Source organism: Chlorocebus sabaeus, chromosome 11, assembly GCF_047675955.1.
Source record: "Chlorocebus sabaeus isolate Y175 chromosome 11, mChlSab1.0.hap1, whole genome shotgun sequence".
Lineage (NCBI taxonomy): Eukaryota > Metazoa > Chordata > Mammalia > Primates > Cercopithecidae > Chlorocebus > Chlorocebus sabaeus.
In genome coordinates this window covers 39817133-39829515 of record NC_132914.1, presented here as the reverse complement: position 1 = coordinate 39829515, position 12383 = coordinate 39817133, and the positions used below count along the sequence as shown (strand labels likewise).

Here is a 12383-nt window from a genome sequence, read left to right as displayed (position 1 = left end):
ACTGCTATAGGGATCCATAGCACAAAAAAAGGTTAAGAATCTACGCTTTATTTAACTAAGATGCAGATGTAACACAGAAGGCACAGGGGATGATTTTCAAGAGCCATTTATTTCCCTCTTGAGGGAAAGAGAAGGCTTTAAATTACTAACCAAAATAAGCCCAAAAAATGTACCAGAAAAAAATGTACCAGAAAAGAAAGAATGCACCAGAAATAAAAGGACCTGAGTCTTGGGAAGCAGGGATATGGAAATACAGAAAGAAGGATTTGTATAAACTAAGAGAGGCTGATTGGGGGAACAGAAAGACCAATCTAATGGAATTGAAGAAAAAGGAGAGAAATGAACCTGCAAAAGGTCTGCTCAGGTCCTGTGCTCTCAAAAAGAGAAAAACAATCTAGGCTCCTCCATGAGGAACCAAGCAGTCAGGTGACTTAAGGAAGTAAGGTTTACCTTTAGGCATTCAAGAGACAGCTGAATACATCTAGTCTGATTTTAAGGACAATTGTGTTATAAAACATATCTCCCTACCTGCTTACTTCTGATAAAATTATGAGGAATGAGAAGCCTGTTTCATATTTACACAAACACAGATAGTATTAAATGAAAATGTTTGGTTTTGTTTAGATTTTTCCACAATATGCTGACTCATTAAAGACTTCCATCACCTGTCATTTTTACCTCAACTCCTGTCACTATCAATGACTTCAATTCATATACATCTGTATTTTTTAAATTCTGCATGTAAGAATCACTTAAACTTTTAAACAATACCGAGGTCCACATCACACCCACAGAGACGATAATTTAATGATCTAAGACGGGACCCATACAGTGGTACTGAAGAGCTCTCCAGGAAATCTTAACGTACAGCAAGGATTGAGAGCTTCTGATCTAAATCACAAATCTAAAGTCTATCCTAATAGTCTCCTTGCTCTCAACTCCAATAACTTACACTAGCTCTCTATTCTCATTGTCACACACTGAACTTCACTCAAAATTGTTCCATCTTGGAAATCCCACACTCTAAAATACTGATTACCTATCTTTCTGCCACACCAAAGCCTTCCCTAAGCCTTTCCTGTCCCTCAACCACTCATTTCTTTCAATCTCCTGTCCCTCTCAGCCTCACTCTCTTTATCAGCCCATACCAAATGGCGTATTACTTCAATAATTCTCTGGGTAAGCACCGTCAACATCCTTATCTCCCTGGGTCCACCACTCATTTTACAATCTTAAAACAATACAATAACCTGCTTTCCTCTGCCCCAAAGTAATAAAGCACACAATCCTACAGACTGGTGCCCAGTTGATGGCATAACCATACAGAAAACCCTTTTAAGTATCTTCAAAACACGGAATTTAAAATTCCTAATGGGGCCGGGAGTGGTGGCTGACGCATGTAATCCCAGCACTTGAGAGACCAAGGCAGACGGATCACTTCAGGCCAGGAGTTCAAGACCAGCCTGGCCAACATGGCAAAACCCTGTCTCTACTAAAAATACAAAAATTATATGTGGGTAGCAGTGGCAGTGGTTGATGCCTGTAATCCCAGCACTTTGGGAGGCTGAAGGTGGAGATCACTTGGGGTCAGGAATTTGAGACCAGACTGGCCAACATGGTGAAACCCTATCTCTACTAAAAATACAAAATAATCAGTCAGGTGTGGTGGCTTATGCCTGTAGTCCCAGCTGCTCGGGAGGCTGAGGCAGGAGAATTGCTTGAACCCAGGATGCAGAGGTTGCAGTGAGCCAAGAATGTACCACTGCACGACAGCCTGGGCAAGAGAGTGAGACTCCATCTCCAAAAAATAAATAAATAAAATTTTTAAAAAGCCAGGCATGGTGGCATGCAATCCTAGCTACTCAGGAGGCTGAGGCACAGGAATTGCTTGAACCCAGGAAGTAGAGACTGTAGTGAGCCAAGACCGCACCACTGCACTCCAGCCTGGGCTACAGAGTAAGACTGCCTCAAAAAAAAGAAAAGAGGCTGGGCATGGTGGCTTATGCCTATAATCCCAGAACTCTAGGAGGCCAAGGTGAGCAGATCACCTGAGGTCAAGAGTTTGAGACCAGCCTGGTCAACATGGTGAAACCACGTCTATACTGAATATACAAAAATTAGCCAAGTGTGGTGGCGGATGCCTGTAATCCCAGCTACTCAGGAGCTGAGACAGAGGAATTTCTTGAACCCAGGAGGTGGATGTTGCAGTGAGCCAAGACTGCGCCACTGCACTCCAGCCTGGGTGACAAGAGTGAAACTCCATCTCAAAAAAAAAAAAAGGAAAAGAAAAATTCCTAATGGGATATATCCTTGGCAGAGTGGCAGAGGGGAGAGGGGAAATAAAGAAAAAAGTCATCCCTTTTCCCTACAAGTAAACTACAGAATAACTTTATCAAGTAAAAAATATAAATAAAAACACTGGGATTTTGATTAAAAACATAAAGTCTACAAATTAACCTGGAAATAAATGGCATACAGTAATAATTAAGTCTGGCCATCCTGAAATATAATGGGCATCTTTATTTGTTCCATCTTAAATCATTTTAAATAACCCCAACCTGGACTGTAATTTAGGACAATGACAAACCTAAAGACGATACCACCCATCGAAGTGGGCTATAGGATTAAATGTGACATAAGTAAAAAATAACTAAAATAGAAATAAATATTTGTGGCTTCTGATGGTATATAATGAATCTATAATATATTCATATACCATCACCACAACCTTAGTCCCTTGGTGCTTAGAATGTGTCTGTGCAAAAGTTTAAGTTAGCTTTTTGACCTTCCCCAAACCCTCCTTTAGACCTCCATAGGGGATTCTGGGGAGTCAGTACACATAGTCACTCAAATAAATATTGAGCTTCTATTACCTGCTAAGTACTAGATGTAGCACTGGAAATAGTAAACAAAAATAGAAAAAATAGTAAACTTTTCTAAGTTCTTTGGGCTTAGAAAAGACTTGGCTCAAAATCCCCAATTCCCAGAGCAACGAAGAGACAAGAAGTAGGAGAGCACACCAGAAGCTGCCTGTCTGCCTGACCCTGAGCCTCAAGGCATTCTTACTTACCATCCAGACTGCCTGACCACAGGACAGCACACCTGCAGCAATCCTAACAAGGGATATTAACATGTTTCCACGCTAGGAAGAGAGTTCCTCTCTCTTAGAATGAAAGCCTACTTTTAGAATTTCATATATTCAATTTGTAACATTTTTAGGAATATAGAAAAAAAACAGGTAACAGCCAATAACAGCAGGAGCAGGTACTCAAATACTTCTTTGTTAACTGATGGTATAATCTTTATAAAATCTGTAATTTTGTCCACAAATTAAATTAAATATAAACCCTTCATTTTAGAAACTTAAACAAGAAATATAAATAATGTTTTCTACTTAAATAAAACATTGTCTTTTATTTTCGAACTTTTAACTTTTAAAAGATAAGCTTGATCTCTTTTGTAACCTACACTGGTAAATTTCTGACACTTGGCCTAGCTTTGGTCTATCAAATTAACTCAGACACTAGGTTTTTTAATCGTTCAGTATGTAGGAGTAACTTACACTGGGATGACTTCGAGGAGGTGCTCGTTCTCTCGGAATTCTATCATATTCGTATCGTCCCTCAGACCACATTTCGTCTCTTCTGTAAGCCACTAAAGGGAAAAAAAAAGAATTACGGTTTTTATGATACTAGGAAGTAACAGAAAAGATAGGAAGGAATAAATGATTACTTTCCAACACAAATATTTTCCAGAGATCTTAAGGGGGGGAAAAAATGAAAGTGACCAAAAGGAAAAATGTTTCTTCCAAATAATTGAGATTTTCTTTAAAAAAAAAAATACAGAAAGTCCTATCTTCCTTCTTAGGCAAGACTATTTAAAGCTTCAAAGAGATTATTGCCACCAATTATGGGAGGAAAATCCATAATACTTCAGATCACAAATACTTCTTCATTCTCCCATAGCAAAAAATAGAAACGATTCATTTTAATGAACAGTTTAAATGGCTGATAAGCAAAGCTATTCCTATTTCTTGGTGAATAGTTCGTATAAATAACATTAGTTTTTTGCTTTTCTATAGTCTTCATTTAATACATATCTACTCTATGTTAAATAATGTGTTTTTAACTGAAAAATGTGTTAAATGAACAATCCTGCAAAAACACACTCAACAATCCCTGAAAGAAACCACTCCTGATTTTTTTAATGCTATAAATTTATTTTAATGCAAAAGCCGCCTCACAAAATGTGAAATTAAAAGTTCCGTCAACATTTTTCAGGTTTGGGATTCAAAGAAGTGGGGGTGGGAGGGTGTATTCTTTACATAAATGCTTCCTACTTTGACAGCTGATACATTCTGGGTAGAGGGTGAATACAGTGTTATAGAATTCAAGGGTATACAGCCACAAGAAGAGATGAAAATAGAAACTGAACAGACAAAAGACAAGGTAAACAAGGCAAACAAGAGATGAGAATAGGGTACAGGAAAAGAGATCATTTATATGAAATGGCAATACCATAAATCAGAAGTTGGCAAATTTTTCTGCAAAAGATCAGACAAATATTTTCAGCCTTGTAGGTCACAGATCTCTTTTACAACTACTCAAATCTCCAGCCACAGACAATATACATAAATGTATGAATGTGTAAACTGTATTTACAAAAACAGGCTAGCGCTTGCAGGCAGTAGCTTGACAACTTCTGGAGTGGATGACAAATGGTTAACAGAGAAGAATCTGGAGAAAGTGAAGTAATGGAGCAGGTTCTAAGGCAAGAACAGTGAACCATCCTGATGTGTAGAAGAACCACCATGAGCAAGAAACGAAAATGGTCCAGGTAGTAAGTTAGTGCCTTTCAGTACATAGAAAGTAGGGCACAGATATGTGAAGAAGAAACACATTTCAAAAAAGATTTAATGTCAAAAGATTTTTGGTGGCTCCTTATAATGTAATACTGAGGGAGGGGGAAACAGATCGCTATTCCATTTTGGCAGTACAGAATAGCTATAGCATTCTAATGATTCAGTTAGTTTAGGTTAAGGAAAAATTAAAGCCTGCAAGAAGGGTGGAACTTTTTTTTTTTTTTTTGATGTTACTATAGTAAAGTAACCAATTTTCTCTGTAAAAACATACCTATAATATTTTCTAATACAAACAGATCCAATATAATGAATTAGCTAGCCAAAGATGCCTAGGAAAACTTACTTTAAATCAAAAATTAACTTTTTCTCAAAACACACATTCAAGAGAAAAAAATCAGCTTTTAACATTATGCATGAATAAAACTGAATTCTCTGTCTACAAAAAGACCTCATTTAATAATGTATGATTCCAAGCAATCAGTCTTTTAGGTGCAAGAATTTATGGAAGCTTGAAAGGTAAGTAAATTGTCAACATTACTCCTCCTCCGCCACCTTTACTGAATCCACTATAGGTTTCAGTCTAAAGAGTTAGATTTTATCCTTTTTAAGATACAGTACAGAGAAATAGTAATAGCAATGAATTAAAATCAAATCAAAGGGGGAAAACATCAACAGCTATACCCAGAAGAAAAACAGACATATGAGCAAACAGTTCACAAAAAAATACAAATGGCTCTTAAAAATCTTTTGAAAAGACGTTCAACCTCCTTCAAAATAAAGAAGATGAAAACCAAAACTATAATGGCATACTTATTTTCATCCAAAAGCTCTGCAAAAATCCAACTGCAGTGATGAGATTAAAGAAAGCAACACTTACATAGGTTAATAAAGGAAGTTGGCCAGGCGCGGTGGCTCACGCCTGTAATCCCAGCACTTTGGGAGGCCAAGGAGGGCGGATCACGAGGTCAGGAGATCAAGAACATCCTGGTTAACACGGAGAAAGCCCGTCTCTACTAGAAATACAAAAAATTAGCCGGGCGTGGTGGCGGGCGCCTATAGTCCCAGCTCCGTAGAAGGCTGAGGCAAGAGAATGGCATGAACCCAGGAGGCAGGGCTTGCAGTGAGCCAAGATCGTGCCACTGCACTCCAGCGTGGGCAACAGAGTGAGACTCCGTCTCAAAAAAATAAATAAATAAAATAAAAATAAAAAAGTTTAAAAAAAGGAAGTATAACTGGTACAGATTGGTAAGAATTTGGCAATATTTATTAAAATTTTAAAAACACATATGCTTTGACCTGGCAATTCTACTTCTAGGTATAATTGTATACCTTTGCATAGCAAAGATTGAAAGGAACTTAAAATATTCATCAAAATAGCACAAATTAAATTGCTGAACCAATCAGTTACATTTATACAAAAGGAATATTTTGTACTCCTTTTGTAAATTGACCAATCAGTTACATTTATACAAAAGGAGTATTTTTGTAAACCATTTCAAAGAAAAGTAACCCCAGTAACAATATGAAAAGACTGCCAAGATACACTGCTAAGCAAAGAAAAGCACAGTAAAAAGGCCAAGTATGAATATATATGCATATGTACAGACTACTCCTGGGAGTAACAACAAGAGAATGTAACAGCAATTACCTCTGGGGAGAACTAGGTAGCTGGGCAGAGGATGAATATTTTACTGCACAATGTATATATACTATTATGTATTACAAAAGTATGTAACTGTTTTTAAAGTTCCTGAAAATCATTCAATAAGCATAACATGTGAAGTGATGGTAAAAATGATTAATGTAAATTAATACACTAAAGGAGAATGTAAATAAAAATAAGGTTTTGTAATAAATGAGAAAAATAAACAAGAGTTCTAAAGAAACACTATGTAGTTTAATACTGAAATATTAAAATTTACTGGTGTCCCACAAAAAATGTAACAATAACTACTATATTAAATACTACTATACCATACTTACTTGAGTCCTTTTAGGAATCAAATTTAACGTTTTCAACAATTTCCTGTAAGGGGGGGAAATACAGACATAAAGATTTGTGTCTGTATAAACCAACCAATATAGAGAAATAATTAAACCTTCATTAATTGTGTAAACAGAACTCTCAAGCCAAACTCCCTTCAAACACACTCTTGAAAATAGAAGATTTTATTTTGGCCACCAGAGGCCACCCAAGTTTCATACGAACAAAATTATAATAAGAGAATTCTAGTCCTAGAATTCTAGTCTAGAATTTTGCCAGTTGAGAGCTGGGCAGGTCGTCTCTCTTATCCTTATCTCTGAGATTGTACTAGATGTTTAAGGTTGTTTGTTAGCTGTTATTATAAACACTGGCTTCAAAATACCTCCATAGTTCAGTATGATGAAAATTACCATCTCCTACAGTAATTAGAAGACAGAATACACTAATATCACTTTACATTCAAATGGAAACTTGCAATTTTCTTTTTCTTTATTTTCCTTAGACAAGGTCTCACTCTGTTGCCCAGGCGGGAATGCAGTGAGTCAAACACACCTCACCGTAGCCTTGACCTCATGAGCTCAAGCGATCCTCCCAACTCAGCCTCCCTAGTAACCGGAACCACAGGAATACCACCAAACCTGGCTAATTTTATTTTCAGCAAGTCATGTCTTACCATGTTGCCCCCATGATAGAACCTTGTAATTTTCAAAGGATTTAAAAATAGCTGATAAGTACAGCAAGCTTCCTGATTAGTGGCATATGTTGTTTATGGTATTATCCAGGCTTAGGAAATTGACCAGTTAGTGATGAAAATAGACTCCCAGTGAGTGATCCTGCCACCTGCCACATCATCACTACGTCTCCGCATATCAGTGCAGTTTCAACGGTACTCTAGAAAAGTTATCTAAGCCCCAACAAGATATGCAAACTGAACAACCAACAGAAAAATAGAAGGACCCTCTACATCACAATTAGGCAGAGAACAGAATTAGAACTCAGTGTGGAGAATACATGCTTCATTTAGAAGTGTGCTAATAATTAGCTCTGGATTATAAAAATCTTGTTCTCTTATGCCATATTCAATGAAGACAGTATGCTTAATATACCATCACGGGATATTTAATTCCAGAAAGAAAAGAAGCCTTTCTTAGAGCACTCCATTGGGCTACCCAACCACTGCTACGTTAACTTCACCTGAGGGCTGAGAGGGTACGGAGGACTTGCACTCTAAGCAAAAGTGTCATGGAAATTGAGAAAACAAAGTCACAGGCAACATCCTTCTGTCAAACCATTAACTCTGAATCCAAAGTCAAGATAATGGATCTGTTTTTTCATTTTATCCAATCTGGTTATAGCAGCAACTTAGGCTATAGTAACTCTGCATTCCAACCTAGTCAGCTTCCATTATTAAATATACTCAGGATAAATAGCTTCCCCTCCCCGCTAAACTCATTCCTTCACTTTTTATATTCATTCAACAACTATTGATAGTCAACTAGGGTTACTGAACAGCAGTCACATTTGACCTCAAACTTTAGATGAACATAGGTCTTTGCACTGGCACTTCCCTGCACAGAATGTTCCTCTCCAGGTGTAGGGAAAAGAAAGAGAGATCAGACTGTTACTGTGTCTATGTAGAAAAGACATAAGAAACTCCATTTTGATCTGTACCATGGCTGGGCATGGTGGCTCACGCCTGTAATCCCAGCACTTTAGGAGGCTGAGGGAGGGGGATCACGAGGTCAAGAGATCAAGCCCATCCTGGCTAACACAGTGAAACCCCGTCTCTACTGAAAATACAAAAAATTAGCTGGGTGTGGTGGCAGACACCTGTAGTCCCAGCTACTCAGGAGGCTGAGGTAGGAGAATCGCTTGAACCCGAGAGGCAGAGGTCGCAGCGAGCCGAGATCTCGCCATTGCACTCCAGTCTGGGTGACAGAATGAGACTCTGTCTCAAAAAAAAAAAAAAAAAAAAAAAAGATCTGTACCCTGAACAACTGTTTTGCCTTGAGATGCTGTTAATCTGTAACTTTAGCCCCAGCCTTGTGCTCACAGAAACATGTGTTGTATGGTATCAAGGTTTAAGGGATCTAGGGCTGTGCAGGATGTGCCTTGTTAACAGTATGCTTACAGTCATCGCCATTCTCCATTCTCGATTAACCAGGAGCACAATGCACTGCGGAAAGCCGCAGGAACCTCTGCCCAGGAAAGCCGGGTACTATCCAAGGTTTCTCCCTACTGAGACAGCCTGAGATATGGCCTCATGGGATGGGAAAGACCTGACCGTCCCCCAGCCTGACACTCGTGAAGGGTCTGTGCTGAGGAGGATTAGTAAAAGAGGAAAGAAGGCCTCTTGTGGTTGAGGTAAGAGGAAGGCCTCTGTCTCCTGCATGCCCCTGGGAACGGAATGTCCTGCGGTATAAAACCCAATTGTACATTTGTTCTATTCTGACATAGAAGAAAACTGCCCTGTGGCTGGAGGCGAGATATGCTGGCGGTAATGCTGCTCTGTTCTTCTTTACTACACCGAAATGTTTGGGTGGAGAGAAGCATAAATCTGGTCTACGTGCACATCCAGGCATAGTACCTTCCCTTGAACTTATTTGTGACAGATACCTTTGCTCACATGTTTTCTTGCTGACCTTCTCCCCACTATCACCCTGTTCTCCTGCCGCATGCCCCTTACTGAGACAGTGAAAATAGTAATCAATAAATACTGAGGGAACTCACACACTGGTGTCGGTGCAGGTCCTCCATATGCTGAGCGCCGGTCTCCTGGGCCCACTGTTCTTTCTCTATATTTTGTCTCCGTGTCTTATTTCTTTTCTCAGTCTCTCGTCCCACCTGACGAGAAATACCCGCAGGTGTGAAGGGGCAGGCCACCCCTTCATCCAGGTATCTGTGGAATTAACTTTCCTGCCCTTCAATGTCACCTTCTTAATGTCACTTAACTAACAGATCCCCCAGTTGTGCTATTTTTAATTAGCACTAATAATCTAAGATACTATATAATGTACTTTTAATACACATTAGTCCTTCACTAGTAGTATTTCTACCAGTAGTATTTCTAGTAGTGAGGGTATAATCTGTATTAAAAGTACACTATATAGTATCTTAGATTATTAATGCTAATAATAATAAACAGGAGGAATGTCTACTTGTTCATTGATGAATATTAAGCTCCTAGAACAATTTGCACACTGTGCTCAGTATTCAGAGTGAATTAATATTCTAATGTTTCTATTAGAAAATATTTGAAATTCCAGGCCAGGCGCAGTGGCTCACACTTGTAATCCCAGCACTTTGGGAGGCCGAGTGGGGGTGGATCACGAAGTCAGGAGATCCAGACCATACTGGCTAATAGAGTGAAACCTCATCTCTACTAAAAATACAAAAACAAAATTAGCCAGGCGTGGTGGTGGGCACCTGCAGTCCCAGCTACTTGGGAGGCTGAGGTAGGGGAATGGCGTGAACCCAGGAGGGGGAGCTTGCAGTGAGCAGAGATCGCACCACTACATTCCAGCTTGCGTGACAGAGTGAGACTCTGTCTCAAAAAAAAAAAAAAAAAAGAAAATATTTGAAATCCAGACAACTAAACATAAATTTTAGAACATAATTAGTTAAGGTCGTTGAAAAAAAAAATTAACTGATGCCGGGGCCTGGTGCAGTGGCTCATGCCTGTAATCCCAGCATTTTGGGAGGCTGAGCCATGTAGATCATTCGAGATCGGGAGTTCAAGATCAGTCTGGCCAACATGGTAATACCCCGTTTCCACTTAAAAAATATATAAAAATTAACCGGGCATAGTGGCACATGCCTGTAATACCAGCTACTCAGGAAGTTGAGGCAGGAGAATCCCCTGAACCTGGGAGCTGGAGGGTACAGTGAGCCATGATCATCCCACTGCACTCCAGCCTGGGCAACAGAGCAAGACACCGTCTCAAAAAATAAAAAAATATAAAGTACTGTATTCTCTACTAGTTTCACAAGTCACTTGACTTTCCAATGCTCTAAGGATATTTCTTCTATAAGCCCGAATGTACTGCACTAAACTTAGTAGGAGATCCCTGACCGTCCATTATAATTGATCAATTAACTGAAATTACACAAGTAAACAAAAATGCCAGATGTCTGCCTACATATAATATTTATAAATCTGAATCTTATTTCATATATGGATTGAGGTTAAGGTCTTAACTGGTCAGCCTCCTTCCAGTGTTTTACCCTCCATTTTACCCTAAAAAAGGATAATCAACGGTTAATGCATATTCATAATGTGAAGTTTCCAGGATCAAGAATCCAAGTGGTTTATTAACCATAATAAATCCAAACTTCTATCTTCCATATGCCACCTTCTATTATATCTAACCTTCTATTCTCTCCAAAAGCATATAATTATGCCAGTTTCCTTATTGTGCCACAAACAGACTAACACACACTATCATACAGCTGTTTATTTTCCAAACTGGATACCTTTTCCCATTCTCTCATTTGACATCCAACAGTCCATCAAGGCCCAACTCAAAACCTATTATTCTCCACAAAGCCCATTAAATAAATCCTACATGACTTAAAACAGATTCCAGACTAGTGACTGATAGGTCACATGAGACTTGTGTTTGACCCATTTTTTTTAATAAAATTCTATTCCACTGACAACATTTAAAAACTGGGAGAGGATGCTTTTTTAAAAATTCTTTTTTTTTTTTTTTTTTTTTTTTTTTTTTTTTTTTTTTTGAGACGGAGTCTTGCTCTGTAGCCTGGGCTGGACTGCAGTGGCCGGATCTCAGCTCACTGCAAGCTCCGCCTCCCGGGTTTACGCCATTCTCCTGCCTCAGCCTCCGGAGTAGCTGGGACTACAGGCGCCTGCCACCTCGCCCGGCTAGTTTTTTGTATTTTTAGTAGAGACGGGGTTTCACCGTGTTAGCCAGGATGGTCTCGATCTCCTGACCTCGTGATCCGCCCGTCTCGGCCTCCCAAAGTGCTGGGATTACAGGCTTGAGCCACCGCGCCCGGCCTAAAAATTCTATTTCCAACTTTTTTTGAAAAAAGTAGATGTTCTGGCAAAACTAGGATCATATTCTCACAGAGCCACAACCAGCTGTAGCTGAGTGGCAGGTGACCCCTTTTATGGGTGAAGTATTCATTAACGTTAACTGTCTGATCTCTGAGACCACACCTTCAGCACCTGCAATCATTCAAGAAATACCTGACTGTCTTATGTGCCAAGAACAGTATTAGCTACTGGAGTTACAAAGACCAACAAGACAAACACAGTCCCTCACCGATAGCCTCGCTTAGTAGGGATGGCAAAGAAACAAGCAATTAGGATACATGTGATAAATGCCGTAAGGGAAGTGCAGGGCAGCTAAGAGTACACAGCAAAAATACCTAACTCTATGGAAGTTAGGGAATACCCCTCAAGTAAAGTGACAGCTAAACTCAGATCTTTAGTAGAAGTTATCCAGAAAAAGGCAAGAGGGAACAGGGAGCTCAAATGTCCCAGAGAGACAAAAGAGCCTTTGTGAAGATACTGAG

At 39.2% G+C, this 12383-nt stretch overlaps 1 protein-coding gene across 22 annotated transcripts in view; it reads right to left on the bottom strand.

Annotated features, from left to right (window-relative positions):
- Positions 1 to 12383, bottom strand: part of PPHLN1 (periphilin 1) — a 120869-nt gene that overhangs the window by 107143 nt on the left and 1343 nt on the right. For 9 of the 22 annotated variants that reach the window (XM_037997251.2, XM_037997254.2, XM_037997261.2 and 6 more), the window contains exons 2-3: positions 6845 to 6887; positions 3563 to 3654 (exon numbers count right to left, since the gene is read on the bottom strand). In XM_037997251.2, coding sequence (XP_037853179.1) covers positions 3563 to 3654; position 6845 — 93 coding nt within the window. In that variant the 5' untranslated portion in view covers positions 6846 to 6887. Of the gene's footprint in view, positions 1 to 3562; positions 3655 to 6844; positions 6888 to 9575; positions 9690 to 12383 lie in introns of those variants that run through there. The other 13 variants (XM_037997249.2, XM_037997256.2, XM_073020630.1 and 10 more) reach the window with 5 other exon arrangements.